General features: G+C 47.7%; 1 protein-coding gene across 8 annotated transcripts in view; it reads right to left on the bottom strand.

The window, feature by feature from the left end:
- Positions 1-15,980, bottom strand: part of EFR3B (EFR3 homolog B) — a 143,109-nt gene that overhangs the window by 75,253 nt on the left and 51,876 nt on the right. Inside the window, exon 1 of one of the 8 annotated variants that reach the window (XM_077331281.1) lies at positions 5,756-5,818. The exons of 5 other annotated variants lie outside the window; for them this stretch is intronic. In XM_077331281.1, coding sequence (XP_077187396.1) covers positions 5,756-5,768 — 13 coding nt within the window. In that variant the 5' untranslated portion in view covers positions 5,769-5,818. Of the gene's footprint in view, positions 1-1,755; positions 1,948-5,341; positions 5,483-5,755; positions 5,819-15,980 lie in introns of those variants that run through there. 2 more of the 8 variants (XM_077331311.1, XM_077331303.1) reach the window with 2 other exon arrangements.

Raw genomic sequence — 15,980 nt, 5'->3', positions numbered from 1 at the left:
CTAAGGGAGAGTTGCGGTGCAGCCCTTAAATTGCCTGAAATAAGCTGGTCTCGAGGGTGTCCTGTCGCAGGTTATGGAAATGGAAGAGTATTTTTTATTCTTCCAGCAGTATAGAGGATCCCCAACCCACGAGAAGGCGGAAGAGGAGAGAGCGAGAAAGAGCTGTCTTGGCATCAGGCCAACACCCAGAAGGCTGCAGCAAATTTGCTCAGCTTTGATCTCCAACTTGCCATTTCCAACACATTTTGCAAACATTAGCTAATTAATCTCACAACATGCCTCCTCTTCAGTGAGATAAGTTAACTCTCTTCTATATAGAAAAACAAGAAACGAGCCGATAGCTAAGAAAGAGGCGGTGTGAACCCTACCAGGAGGGTAACGGATCATGAGATGACCTCTGCCTGGTAGCACATGAGATGGGGCCTTCTCAGCAGGGGCTCCGCAGTTATGGACCTCTCCCCTTAGGGAAGTTTGCTTGCTGGCCTTGAGATGCCGGGCTAAGTTAATTTTGTTCCTGGCTAATTTTTTGTTCCCTCTCTTGCTGCTCTTTCTTTTCATCTACTTAAGCTGCTTAACTCAATTTCATAAATAGATCATGAACTGTCATGGATAATTTTTCCATAATCAAAAAGGTGGGCTATGTATATTTTAAGGCAGGGGTAGTCAACCTGTTGTGGTCCTCCAGATGTTCATGCAAAAGCTGGCAGGGGCTCATGGGAATTGTAGTCCATGGACATCTGACGGACCACAGGTTGACTACCCCTGTTTTAAGGCATTAAAAGGTACACCAGCTTCAGGAACACCCCATGAGAACATGCTCTGTTGGGTAAGCTCCCCACAGCAGCCAGCTGGAAGCTCCATAGATGCACCTAGGAGAGGGGCTGTGGTAAAGCATCTGCTTGGCAGGCACCTAGTAAAGCATCTGCTTGGCAGGCAGAAGGTCCCAGTTTCAACTCCAGTTTAAAGAATTGGGCAGTAGGTGATTGGACAGTAGATGAGATTTGCCAGGGACCCTGGAGAGCTACTGCCAGTCAGAATAGACAATACTGACTTTGACGGTCTCCTTCAGGATGAAACAGCTTCATGGGTTCCAGCTCTGATTGTTTGCCTCTCCCCCTGTAATAGGAATGACGCTGCTACAGGTGACGCATCATTCTGAACTATTGTTATTAATAGCCACTAATAGATCTTGGCTCCTCTAGGAATTTGCCATTGTCCCCGCCCCATTTAAAGCATAAGCCAGTGGTTCTCAACCTTCCTAATGCCCCCACCCTTTAATACACTTCCTCATGTTGTGGTGACCCCCAACCATAAAATGATGCAAGTGTTCTTTCACAGAAATTAAACCGAAACTGACCAATGGCATGAAGATCCATTGTTCATGGTTGTATATGAATTGGTTTTTTTCTCGGGGTTTCTTAGTTCTGTCTCTTGTCCCACCATGCCGATCTCACTCTTTTCCGCTGCTCCAGAAAGACGAACACTCTATCTCGATCTACCCTGCAAGGATGTTGTGTGGACAGTGCCCCCCTGCCCCACCTGCTTGCCCTGCTGCGACCCCTGTGAAAGGATCGTTCAACCCCCAAAGGGGTCCCGACCCCCAGGTTGAGAACCACTGCTCTAAGCCAATGGTCCTCATCAGCAAGTCTTGTGGCAGTCATTTTGGAACTGTAAGGTTTTAGTGGGGTGATGCCATCTTGTCCCCAGATTCTAATATTATAAGACTGTAGTAAATAAAGATGCCCCTCTCCTTACTGTTCATAGTTCTCTAAGCATCTCTTAGATCCACCTTTGGTCATCTCCTTCTGTAACAGCGGCTTATCCGAGGACCTCAGTTCAGCACACAGCTTCAAGAACATTTGAACTAGGAACCTGTTAAGAGCCAGTGTGGTGCAGCATTGGGACTTGGGTCTGGGACATCCATGTTCAGATCCTCACTCCGCCACCAATGCTTGCTGGGTGACCTCGGGCCAGCCACACACACTCTCAGCCTAACCTACCTCACAGGGTAGTTGCGATGATAAAACAAAGGAGAGGAGAATGATGTAAGCTGCTTCTGGTCCACTTAGGGGGGGAAAGGGAGGGTATAAATGAAAATAAATACATTGCAAAAGCTCTTTGGAAAGAACAGAAATCAACCTGCACTTGGGGAAAATACCCCTATGTTTGCAGTGTTCACTGTCTGACACAGATATCTAAATATCTTTAGATATCTATACCACACTTTCCTCATCAATGCAGACCCAAAGGCACTTAGCAACACAGTTCTAACCTTCATTTTCATCCCACAACAATCACCTTGTGGGGCACATTAGGTTGGGAGCATAAACAACACAAGGTGAGCCAGCAAAGCCTCGATGGTCAAGTGGAGATCTAAACTGGCTGTCCCAGATTAATTCAATGCGCTGTGCATTATACTACATTCTCTCACTTAGCTTGCTAATGCACAATTATGCCCTCTAAAGCTGCTTCTGCAATGCAGCAACAACTGATATTCTGATTACATGGAAGGCTGAAAGAAGGTGAATGGAAGATCCTGAGAGAATAGCCCAGGTTTCTCCAAGTGATCCATGGTTCCAGTACTATGTGGAAGGCAATCACGGGGAAGCAGTTTTGTGGTCGTAGCTGTGCCATAAAAGGATCCGTGTGCCAAGAGCATGGGGGTTAAAACATTTTTAAAAGTCTTAAAATCTAATGATATTTACACAGAATGCTTACATTAACAGGGTGAAGTTGGACGCTGAAAAATGGCTGGGCAGTATGATGACGTACTAGCAGGGCCGGATTTTCCTAAAGGCTAACTAAGCTTCAGCTCGGGCCTCAAGATCAAGAGGGGCCCATATTCCACATTTTTTATAAAGGTTAATACCAATCACAACATGTTTCATTTAACATATCTTTAACCGCTCCTGCGGAGCGGATTAAATAAAGCCCTAAGGGCTGTGTGGGCGGAGAAAGGGCGGGGCCTGTTCGTGAAAAACTCGGAGGGGCCCAATCAGGAGCCGCTTTGCGGCTCCTGATTGGGCCCCTCCAAGTGCCACTCAAGGGCCAAGCGGCAAATTGGGAGGCGCGCATAGCGCACCTCCCTATTGGCCACTTGGCCCGCCCTGGACTCCATGCCCAGATGCTTCGCAGGCGGGAAAGGAGCAGGGCTGCCGCGTTAAAGACGCGGCAGCCCTGCTCCTCTCCCGCCCGCGAACCATTGCCCTTACCGGCGGAGAAGGAGCCCATGAAAGGAGCAAAGCCCTGCTCCTTCCCACCTGCCCAGCCATGCGCCTCGCCGCCGGCACCCGGCCGCCCTTCTGGAGCCTCCCCACAGGCCTCCGACACAGCCTCCACTCACCGCCCTCGCCTCTGCCGTGGCACCTGCCAGAAGGCGCCAGCCTGTGCCACCAAAGGCCAAGAGCCCCCACGCTGCTGCCGCGAGAAGGGTAAGCCTCCCCGTGCCACCCCTCACAACACCTACCCTCCCACCTCTCCGGCCCCACCAACGACTGTGCTCGCCACCGCTTTTCCCCCCTCTACACAACCCCCCCCACCCATTCACACGCGTCGCTGCCGTGATCCCCCTCACCGTCTATCCCACCCAAACTGCTTGCAGCTCCCCAGCCCCCCATACACCCACCCAGCCTACTTACCCTTCTGCTGGTCACCCCCTTTCCCACCCATATCGTCCGCTGCCAACCACACCTGCGGCCAGGCCGCGCAACCCGCCCGCCCGCCAGCTGGAACTACCGCGGACTAAACCAGGCATGCGCGGAATTCCGCGCATGCCTGGTCCCCCTCCCCCACGCCCGCCCCGCCCCTGGAGATACACCAGGCATGTGCAAATCCATTCCCTTCTTCCGCCATCTTCTACCAATGATCCTGCCTTCCTAATCAATGTTTTGTATCTTCTTTAACTCTGCTTCATATGTATTTTAATTCTGTTTCAGCTTTTTAAGTGATACATTTTTGGAAGAAAAGTTGATTTTTAATGGTTTGAAAATGTAATTTTATCTCGTAGGTTTTAAATTGTTAGCCTCCATGGTAACCCTTGTAAGTATGAATAAGACAGGATACAAATTCTGTAAATAAATTCTTGGAGCTACCTACCAGACAGATTAATTTATCTACAGAACAGCAGCCTTACAGGATCTAAACAAGCATGGTGTAATGATTATAGAGAGGTGGGCACTAACCTGTAGAATTAGGTTGGATTCTCTACTCCTCCTTCACATGCAGTCAACTGACTAATCTTGGTATAGCACAGTTCTCTTAGTGCTATTCTCACAGAACAGTTCTCTCAGAACTCTCTCAGCCCTACCTAACTCATAGGGTATCTTTTGTGACGAAAGGAAAAGTGTTTGTAAGCCATTTTGGGACTTCTTTGGATAATCAAAAGTATAAAACCCCTCAGAACTTCTCTAATCAGGGGTCCACCAACATCTTGCGTCTGGCATTGGCCATTTAGTTATCTCCAGGAGGTCATGAAGACAACAATCATTCCTTTACCTTTCCACCCCAGCAACTGACCCTAAAGATACACTGCCTCTGAACATGGAGGTTTCAATATTATAACGTGTCTAACTCCCTCTTGAAGTGAGGATTGTTCCCAGGACTTGTGGCAGTGAATGCTGCTAATTATAGGCTGTGTGAAGAAGTCCTTTTGTTTGTCTGATCTGCCCCACTGTCTAATGCGGATATCTCCCAAAATGGCTCAAGAGAAAGCACAGTAATGAGGACCCTGTGATGTTGGAGGCGGCTTCTTCCACAAGTTCATTCAGTGGACTTCAGGAAGTTATTGTTCTAGCAGTGGCCTTCCCAGTAAGGCCTAATTTACAGAGGATTACTAAAATAACATACATGAAATGCTTCAACACATTCAATTTAAATGCTGTATCACCACCACTAACCCGTGCCTCGTGTTAACTCTCAGGACCTGTTATGGAACTGGCCCACCTGCAACTTGGCCAAGAGTAAAAAATCACTCCCTGGAGGTAAAAAACCATAATGCCTTCAGACATTCACTAGACCAGGGGTAGTCAAACTGCGGCCCTCCAGATGTCCATGGACTACAATTCCCAGGAGCCCCCTGCCAGCTGGCAGGGGGCTCTTGGGAATTGTAGGCCATGGACATCTGGAGGGCCGCAGTTTGACTACCCCTGCACTAGACCCAGGTTGCTTGCTGAAAACCATCCAGTTAAAACACCCCCTTGCTATGCAAAGAGCTCTTTCTTTCCATACTCTCCCCCCCCTTTTGCATGCATATACCAAAACTACCAAAAGCAAGAGAAAACAAAAGTCACTCCACAATAATCCTTCACTCAAGTGTCAAATAACCATACAGAGGAAGGCCTACCTCAGGTGCCATAGAAGTGAGGGAGATGTACAGGAACTGGTCCATGCTCTACTGGGAGTTTTCTTGTGCAAAAAACAAACCCTGTTCAAATGAATGGGAGTTACATGTGCTGTTATGTAGCTGCCATTCCTTTGGACAGGGCTTGTGCAAGACAACCTCCTTGTGGATTTGCCTCATGCTCAGCTGGCTACACAAGCGCCATTCCGTTTCTTGAGCACCCAAATGGCTTGGACTTAATCCTTCAGGGAAGGACCTCTCGTAGGATGAGAAGCAAGCCACACAGATGGGTAGGGAAAAGCAACTAAAAAAACACCTCCCAGAAGAATTAGGAAGGAGGTACAAAGATGTCTATCCAGCCCAGCAGATTCACGTACGCACACCCCTCCCGCTGTCCCTCCCCACTGCCCGATTTACTTGCGGCCTCCATCTGCTCGGACGGGATCACGGAGCTGGCGACAGCCAAAGCCCAGCCCTTTGTTTCCCTGACAAAGAGTTAAACCAACTCGAGACGGAGCAGCTGTCAGCAAGCCCGGCCCATCCCCGGCCTGTGATACGCTGTACCAAGGACCAGGCAACCTCGGCTGGCCTCACGAGTACCTCTCGAGGTACCCAGTTCCTTGCTGGGAGGTGCTAAGGAGAGCACCGCCTAGAAGCTGCCTGCCTGGAAAGGCCCCATGTGGTAGAGCTGCTAATATTCCTTAAGAGCCAGTTCAGGTTTCCCAGTGACAGAGAGAAGAGCTTTCCTTCAGACTTTCAAAGTCTCTGACGGCCGACAAAGATGAGGCCCTACAAGCTGCATCTTCTGCAGCCGTGAAAAGGTTGATGCGAACCTTAATTTTTAAATCTCAATTTTCAAATCTCACACGCACACCCACGTCTCATATTTCATGCCTCGTTCCTTTGTTTTTCCTAACTGGTCTGATTCCAAATGGGGAAAAAATACAGTTTGTTGTAAAGAGAAGCATGGAATGGGTAGCTTTGGGATTTGCCCAAGATGACTTGCACTTTAACAGGGTTCTTGCACATCCCTAGGGTGAAGGAGGAGAGGGCAGAGAGACCTGCTGTGACAATAGCACCCGACAATGAAAGCATCCGCCAGGCCTTGACTGAAGGGAGTCTGCTGCCACCTTAAAGGCAAAACAGATTCATTCTGGTGTCACCCAAGGCAAGAAGTAAAACCTCCAGCTCTGGACACAGACAAATGGCCTCCAGCTCACAAATGCCAATTAAATCCATTCGTCATTTAAGTGCTCCTTTTGGGTTTTTTTCTGTAACAGACTACCACAGCTATAACAGACAGCTTGCTGTAGTGGTTAAATGCAGCGGACTCTAATCTGGAGAACCTGGTTTATTTTATTTATTTATTATTAAATGTATAGTCTTGCCCTCTCTGTGAATAGGCTCTGGGTCATTTACGGCATGTTAAAAATTCAGTATAAAATAGCACAGTAAAATAAGTGCTCCGTTGTCTCGCTACTTCTCTGTGTATTTCCGTGGTGTGATTTTGTTCTGGAGAGGAAAGGAAAGAGGTCCGCGTGACTATTTGCTTGTTCTGGCCTCAACCATATACTGATTTCGCCACTCCTGCATAAGCAGCCAGCTGGCTGACTTTGGGTTGGTCACAGTTCGCTTAGGGCAGTTCTTGCAGAGCAGTTCTCTTAGAGCTCTCTCAGCCCCACCTACCTCACAGGGTGTCTGTTGTAGAGAGAGGGAGGGAAAGGTGTTTGTAAGCTACTCTGGGACTCTTTCAGATAGTGAAAAGTGAGGTATTAAAAACTAGCTCTTCTTCTGTACAATATTCTGTTTTTGTTTCATGGGCATGCTTGTGGCATTTGCAACTTGACATTTTCCTGGGCTGCCAAACATGATAAAAAAATGCAAAGGTGATCCTTTTACATATCTGCTGCACAGACACCTGTCTCTCAAGGCAATGGCTCCGTTGCAGGCCCATGGCTTTTCCCTCAACAGTCTGACCAATGATATTTAGTTGTTGAGGAACACAAGATGCTTTTTGCTTTCCAGGCTTCTGGGAGGCTTGTGTTGAATGGTGCTGGGGCCACAAAAACACAGCTTCCTTTGGTGTTGAGCTCTTCCGGATTTTGTAACTGCGCAGCTCTGGAATTTCATGCAGCACTCAGCTTGGTGTAGGGGTTAGGAGTGCGGACTTCTAATCTGGCATGCCGGGTTCGATTCTGCACTCCCCCACATGCAGCCAGCTGGGTGACTTTGGGCTCACCACGGCACTGATAAAACTGTTCTGACCGGGCAGTGATATCAGTGCTCTCTCAGCCTCATCCACCCCACAGGGTGTCTGTTGTGGGGAGAGGAATGGGAAGGTGACTATAAGCCACTTTGAGCCTCCTTCGGGTAGAGAAAAGTGGCATGTAAGAACCAACTCTTCTTCTCCTCCTCCTTCTCCTCCTCTTCCTTCTCCTTCTTCTTCAGCTAGGAATCACAAATAGGGAGATGAACACCAGTTTCCAAAGGCAAGTTCTTAAGTTGCTAGCATGGCTGCCATTTCTAAGCCCTTTTTACTGACTGACGTTTCCTCGCCGTTGAGATACAGCCTCTACAACCTGGACTGGCACTGGAACACTCCCCCAATCTCTTTTCTAAACAATAATAACCACGTAAGCAGTTGTTAACATGAGAACTCCCTCTGTGTCAGCTTGTCCGATCACCTATTGGCTTTCAGAGAGCCAATTTCGTGTAGGGATTAAGAGTGCGGAGTTCTAATCTCCGCTCCCCCAAATGCAGCCAGCTGGGTGACCTTGGGTTCACCAGGGTGCTGATAAAGCTGTTCTGACTGAGCAGTGATATCAGGGCTCTCTCAGCCTCACCCACCTCACAGGGTGTCTGTTGTGGGGAGAGGAAAGGGAAGGCAACTGTAAGCCGCTTTGAGCCTCCTTCGGGTAGACAAAAGCGGCATAGAAGAACCAACTCTTCTTCTTCAAAATAGTGTAGAAAGGCTTCGACTAACATTTTGCCACTCTCTGAGAGCTGAAGAGTTCTTCACCCTTCCAATGCCAACAATAAAATTTCCACTGACCAAGCCTATTTATTGAGTACATTTTTTCATCTCCACCGTTCCTCATCTTATTTTCACAACCACCCTGAGAGGTAAGCTAACCTAAGACACAGATATTGGTTGTTAGCAAAGCAGGGAAACACTGTGTGTGTGTGGGGGGGGGGGTTATTATTGTAGTGCAAGCAAGGTTCTGCTCTGTCCACCCACCGCACAAACAATGACAGGACATACAAAGCTGGAGATGAAGCTGGAGGATCAGATGACTACCTGAGTATAAATTTGGCAAGTGGCAAACCGACCTTGGATCTGTCACACTGTCAGAAGCCTGACCCACCTCACAGGGTTGTTGTGAGGGCAAAATGAAAGAGAACCACAGATGGCATACTTGAAGGAAGGGCAGAATAAAGGACAGATGATAAGAATAGGTAACAGCTTTACTAAGCAGCTCTTCTCTGCAAGCCCCAGACCTCGTCTAACTGACCCCAGCAGAGAGAGAGAACAAATGCACACAGCCTGCTATGGGCACTGTTAAATCTCATTCACGCTCTTTTGAACAAGCTCCCACAACAAAGCAATGCCTCGGGAAGGTACCTGTAGCCAGGCGGACCATTTTCCAGCTCCAGGCCAAGCTCACGCCACACGGATCAACTGCGGAAACGGCCGGGGGAAAAGGGGAGGCCATGATTCGTCCAGCTAAGGAGACGGACAGGACAAGCGTCTTGCGGGAGCTTCTTTGCCAAGCTACAAATGCAGAAGCAGGTGCCAGACTTGGGCAGCAGGGTTTTTGTGCCTCCCGGGACGGCTGCCAGGAGAGAGGGAAGCATCTCCAGAGGTCCGCTCCATCCAGCAGCAACCAAGGGAAATAAAAAAGGAGTCTTTGCTGAGCTGGCAGGAAACTTCTGCCGAGTCACAGGGATGCTCCGGAGGGCAGGAGGACCCAGGCGGCCAAACAGCCTTCCTGTTTTCGTCATGGGCCAAGATGTGAAAAGGGAATAAGAGGACAGGAAGATTCTCACTTGGGACTGCAGAGGAAAGAAAACTGATCTCCATTGCATTTACATTTATTCAGGGAAGGCGGAACAAAAGCCCAATCACCATTCTTTCTGCCTTTCTTCTGTGAAAACAAGCTGCATAAATCGATGACCGCAAAAAGAAGGTCCTAAGAAAGATACTTCCAGTTTGGTGGAGGCCATTCCCAGGACCCTGTCAGGCTTTTACCATCGACTGTGATTAGGTCCCCAGAGTAGCATTTCAGATCTCAACCTGGGGTGCATAGCAACGTTAATTTATCCACTAGAGCAACCTTTCTCAAGGGGAAACCTGGGAAGAAAAGAATTCTTGTGCAGGCAATGCACAGTCCTTGCACTGAAGCCAAGTGTAGTAGCTCTTGGCTAGGGGTCCCTGCCTTCAGGTGGGACCTGGGGATCCCCTGGAATTATAGTTCATCCCCAGACTACAGGGACTAGTTTTCCCTGGAGAAAATGGCTGCTTTGGAGGGTGGACTCCCTGGCATTGGACACCGTCCTCTCCTGCTTGAATAGCTGAATCCCTTTGCTTGCAACAGCCTCCTGCCAGCCGTTTTCTGTTGGCAGGGCTCAGGAGAAGAATCCTGAAAGAGGGGAAATGGGAGAAGCCAATGGGGGGGAGAGCAGCAGAGCCAGCTCTTCCCTCCTATTCCCTTTCCATTGTGTGTGAATTCAAGAAGCCACTACAGGCCAGACCAATGAGCAGAGGGCCACTCTGTCTTCCTGACTCGTCCCAGAGTTAGTTAATTTTTAAATATATGTAAAATTTCCGCCCAACTGGAGCAACCCCTCCAGGGCTCTAGAGTAACCCTGCAATAGGGTTAGGGCTCCAGGTATTCCTAGCACAAGGGGAGGCCTGCAACTCAATGCCAGAGCATCTGGTGAGAACTAGGCATGTGCACACACACGAGAAGTCATACCATTTTGGATTTGGCCAGAAACTATTCGGGCTGAATCCAAATCACATGAATACCTTTCATTTTTTTTTGGATTTGGCCGATTCAGTTTGGCCGAATCAAAAAAGTTTCTGGGGGAGGTGTTGTGCGTATGCTTTCCACACCTCTCCACCCCACCCCAGGCAGCAGGGAGCATCTCCACTGCCTGAGAAAGACGGGCAGAGAGCGTCTGCCAAACGTCTGCTGATAATAACAGGTGTGCTGAGCCTTTTAAATCCCTCCCCAGAAGTTTGGGGAGAGGTTTAAAGGGAGCAGTGTGCCTGTCATTCTCAGCTGTTTGGTGCAGCTCCCTTTAGATCAGGGGTAGTCAACCTGTGGTCCTCCAGATGTCCATGGACTACACTTCCCATGAGCCCCTGCCAGTGTTTGCTGGAGGACCAAAGGTTGACTGCCCCTGCTTTAGATGCTTCCTCAAGCCTCTCAGGCAAAGCTGTCTGCAAAGCCTGGGGAAGCATTTAAAGGGGACAGCATGCCCAATAGCACAGCACCTGACATTCTCAACTGTTTGATAGGTGCTCTCTCCCCCCGCCCTACCTGCTCAGGATAGAGTTGCTAGATCCAGGTTGGAAAACTCCTGGAGATTTTGGAATAGAGCTTGGGGAGGACAGGGACCTCAGTAGGGTACAAAATCATCGAGTCCACCCTCCAAAGCATTCTCCAGGGAAAGAGATCCCTGTAGTCTGCAGATTAGACGTAATTCCAGGAGATCCCCGTATCTCACCTGGAGGCTGGCATCTTTAGGCTTTAAGACAATACTTGGAAGACTTGGCAGGAAATGCCTGCCAAGATCTCAGAAGCTACGGGAGCGGCTGAATCAGACTGCAGTTGCCAAAAGAGTGAGGTTTCAAGGGCATTGACAATTCCTCATGCCTCTACAGAAGGCAAGGCAAATATCAACATAGCAAGCACTGCAGAACAAATTATACCAAAATAAGAGTAATGATGTGCCTTTGGTTCATCTGCACTATTAATACAGGCCACAGAATTCAGCATTGGTTTGGGGGAAGAATTTACGTAAGCTCATAGTCTATCCAGCCCTGGTCAAGGTAACGTAATGCTAACTAAGCTTGCACTGGGTAGCACGGTCAGCAGAGCAACAATTCTGAGTGAATTTGACAGATGCGGTAGGTCAGATCGTCATATTACACTTGTATGGAAAGGGGGGGGGAGACCAAAAACTGAGCATAAAAACTTCCACTATGATGTTTCAGAGCCAAGGAAGTTGATCTAATAGAGGATAATTACAGTAATTCATCTTTAACCACCACTCAGGACCGTAACCTTTATTTAGCCACTCTGATGCCTGCATGAACCATTACTGTATTATAATAAACATGTTAAATGCATTTTCATGTTCTAAATGAGTCTCAGCAGTTCCCTTTGGTGACAAAGCAAATGTGGCTGTTAACAAAACTGACGAAGAGCTGCAGAAGATCTTTGGACTAGTTTGAAGAACCAAGAGGGGAACCTTGGCTGGATGCTAAACGCTGCCACTTCAAATTGCATTTCTGAATTCTCTCCTACCACCCTCCCCGGTCCCACAAATAAAACTGTGCCATATGCAACTTTACCATCTTGCAAACACTGTCTGCATGTGAGTTCAGCCATTTTTTTTCTTTCAGCCTGCTGAGAAAATAATTGAGTCTTAATTGGAAAATGACAAAGTCCTCATGTAACTGAAAGTAACCAAGGCCTAGAATCTTTTTGCCCAAACTTTACAGGCGATTAACAACATTTTGGCATGTAGCCAAAAATAAGATGGTGCTGTGGTTGCCAGCCTCCAGGTGTGACCTGGTGATCTCATAGAATTACCACTGGTCTCCAGACTACAGAGATCAGCTCTCCTAGAGCAAATGGCAGATTTGGAGGACGGACTCTGTGACATCGCAACACTATTTGAGCCCAATGGCACCTTTAAGACCATCAAAGATTTATTCAAGGCGTGAGCTCAAACGTGGCAGCACACTTCGCTGCTGAGTGCCACCCCCTTCCTGAACTTCACCCTTGCCAGGCTCCACCCACAAACCTCCAGGAGTTTCCAAACCTGGAGTTGGCAATCCAAGAGGCTGCAAAGGCAGAAGATACTCCAATGAAGCAAGCCTCGTGGATATCCACAGCCTGGAAGGCTGCCCTAGCAAATACAGGCACAACAAGGACTTAAACATAACAAGAGCGAAACACCCAGATGAAGAACAGGAAACCTTTACTCCTTGACAGACAGACAAAGACCTATTGGATAGGTCTTTCTCTCTTCTCGCTCTGTTAGGTTTAGTTATTAAACAGTCCTTCTAATATTCTTGTAAGAACCTTTAGTCCTTGACAAATACAGGAACAAATAGAAGAATCCCAATAGAACTACTGACGAGCCTCTTGTGGCGCAGAGTGGTAAGGCAGCCGTCTGAAAGCTTTGCCCATGAGGCTGGGAGTTCGATCCCAGCAGCCGGCTCAAGGTTGACTCAGCCTTCCATCCTTCCGAGGTCGGTAAAATGAGTACCCAGCTTGCTGGGGGGTAAACGGTAATGACTGGGGAAGGCACTGGCAAACCACCCCGTATTGAGTCTGCCATGAAAACGCTGGAGGGCGTCACCCCAAGGGTCAGACATGACTCGGTGCTTGCACAGGGGATACCTTTACCTTTAATAGAACTACTACTATTGTTATTTATTATTTAAATTTATTGCCCGCCTCTCCCCGAAGTCTCAAGGCGGGTTACAATGTCTGGATAAAGCACCAATGATGATGATGTTATCCGTTCAGTCAGCAATTCTGTCTTCGCCACACATCCCTGTCAATGACTGCTAAAACCCCAATAAAACCCCTTAAAACAGACATAAAATACTAATACAATTCTAATACAATTCAAAGCCCCATAATGATAAGATGCTGTGGCAGAAAACTCATCCGAGTTCTCACACTCCCGATGATGCGTTCTGGAGGGAAACTATTATTATGCTTATATGCTGCTGTTCCTGGGCCTGCTACCTTGCAGTGGCACATAAAACAACACATAAAACACTATAAAAATACAAAATCTGCATAAACCCCACTTTAGCTTGGAGAAATGACAATCGCGGCCGGGTGACAGAGGTTTACAAAATTATGCATGGGATACGGAAGTGCTTTTCTCCCTATCTCACAGCACAAGAACTTGTGGGCATTCAATTAACTTAATGAGCAGGAGGCCTAGAACAGACAAAAGCAAGTACTTCTTCACCCAAAGAGTAATTAACCCATGGAATTCACTGCCACAAGTGGCGGCAGCTACAGACATAGGCAGCTTCACAATAGATTCATATTTTTAAAGACCAAGGGTGTAGAAAAGAGTGACAAATATAGAATCAAAGAATCATAGAGTTGGAAGGGGCCATACAGGCCATCTAGTCAAACCCCCTGCTCAACGCAGGATCAGCCCAAAGCATCCTAAAGCATCCAGGAAAAGTGTGTATCCAACCTTTGCTTGAAGACTGCCACCTCCTTAGGCAGCCTAATAATTTTTTTTTGCCCTCTCTCATTTTAACAGAAGTCAGGGGTCCTCAGTGGAATGGATGTACAGTCAATTCAGAAAGAAGGAAATGCTTCCTTATACAACTGCCTTGGGCAGCTTGACACCACAAGATGTTATGATGCCTTCTTGCCTAAGATGCTTTTTAAAAGGGATTCGACAAATTCACAGAAGAGAGATCCAGCAATGCCAATTAGCCAGGATGGCTAAATGGAATTACCATGTCCAGAGGCAGCGGAATGCCTCCGGATGCAGGTTGCTAGAGAGCAGCATCAGCTTTGGCTTCCATACCCTGCTGGCAAGTCTTCCCAGAGGCATCTAGCTGGCCCCTGCGGGAAAGAGGATGCTTGACTAGATGGGTCCACCGTCTGGCTTAGAATGGCTCTTGCTTTTTTCTAATTGTACAGATAATTGCTTTATTTTCTGACTAAAATGAGGCACAGGTGGTCCCAGTTGCTAGCAGAAGATTTGTAGAGATTTTTCAAACTGGAATAACAGAAGAGAGTACATAAAAAGACAAATTCCAGGAGCTAACAAATACCCCCTGAGGTAGCCATCAGCCCTGGGCAGCAAAAACACAAAGGCTTTGGGAAGCGTTCCCCCAAAACAATGGGCTTTCACTAGGCACTAAGAGCAGTGAGCAGACCAAAAACAAAAAGCCACATCAAAAGAACATGCCCGTTTTTTAAAAATGGGCTAGACCAGGGGTAGTCAAACTGCGTCCCTCCAGATGTCCATGGACTACAATTCCCAGGAGCCCCTGCCAGCGTTCGCTGGCAGGGGGCTCCTGGGAATTGTAGTCCATGGAAATCTGGAGGGCCGCAGTTTGACTACCCCTGTGCTAGACGGACAGATTAAGCGTGCAATGCAAGCGTGACGGATCTGCAGAACACGCCCTGCTTGCAGAGTCTTGACTGCAGAAATCAGAGGGGCTTGGGGATGGGGACTCTCAGCCCAAACCCGTGCCTGACTTTGCTCACACAGCAGCCTCTTCTTCATCACTGTGCACAAAGGAAGCCAATGCTAATGAGTGAGTTATTCAAATGGAACCTATTAGAGAATTAGCTAGTCCCATATGGATAGACATGTTTTTATCATCCATATGAGTGAATACAATATGAAAATGAGAATTATGTGTTTTACATATATAATAACCCCAGCAATTGTGTTGAAGGAAAACAATTATAGAAAAATATCAAGCTGATCGTGCGGTATGTATAAATGCATAATTGTTTCTCATTTTCTTATCGTATTCGCTCATATATGAATGATAAAAATATGCAGGAGCAAGAAAAAGGGACTGGGGGAGTTCGAGCGATGGGGATATAAAAAGGTAAAGGTAAAGGTATCCCCTGTGCAAGCACCGGGTCGTGTCTGACCCTTGGGGTGACGCCCTCTAGCGTTTTCATGGCAGACTCAATATGGAGTGGTTTGCCAGTGCCTTCCCCAGTCATTACCGTTTACCCCCCAGCAAGCTGGGTACTCATTTTACCGACCTCGGAAGGGTGGAAGGCTGAGTCAACCTTGAGCCGGCTGCTGGGATCGAACTGCCAGCCTCATGGGCAGAGCTTTCAGACTGCATGTCTGCTGCCTTACCGCTCTGCACCACAAGAGGATGGGGATATACTGTAGCTAAAATCCATTTCTTTTCTTTGCTGTTTATATTTTTATAAAAATTAAAATCTTGAATTAAAAAAAAACATGCATATGAGACTCGAGTTCTTATTTTGGTACTTCAGAAACCTTCTCTACTATATTCTCTCTAGTTCTCTACTATATTCGATTTGAGTAACTCATTGATTCCCTTCGTGCACAGAGGTTACCTTGGGAGCCTGTATTTTGCCTTCTCTCCGTGCACCCCCCTTTCTTTTTTGCCTTCCTCCTCACTGGCTTTGGTAATTCTGCAAGGGAAGCCCTACAGGAAATTAAATGCAGCTAGGAGACAGGAGTTGCTGGGGACAACACTCTTCTATGCGCGCCCTGAACGAGTGCCACTGGCGTCAGCAAGCACAAGGGCATCTGTTTGGCTCACACCGGGGGCTGTTCTCTACTGCATATCGTAACCAAGAGCAATAAGCTAAGCTGCTATCTTCTATCCTCTGGTGTTTCCGCACACAGAAGCACTAAA

This window comes from Paroedura picta, chromosome 1 (assembly GCF_049243985.1).
Source record: "Paroedura picta isolate Pp20150507F chromosome 1, Ppicta_v3.0, whole genome shotgun sequence".
Classification (NCBI taxonomy): domain Eukaryota; kingdom Metazoa; phylum Chordata; class Lepidosauria; order Squamata; family Gekkonidae; genus Paroedura; species Paroedura picta.
This window is presented reverse-complemented; position numbering and strand designations above follow the sequence as displayed.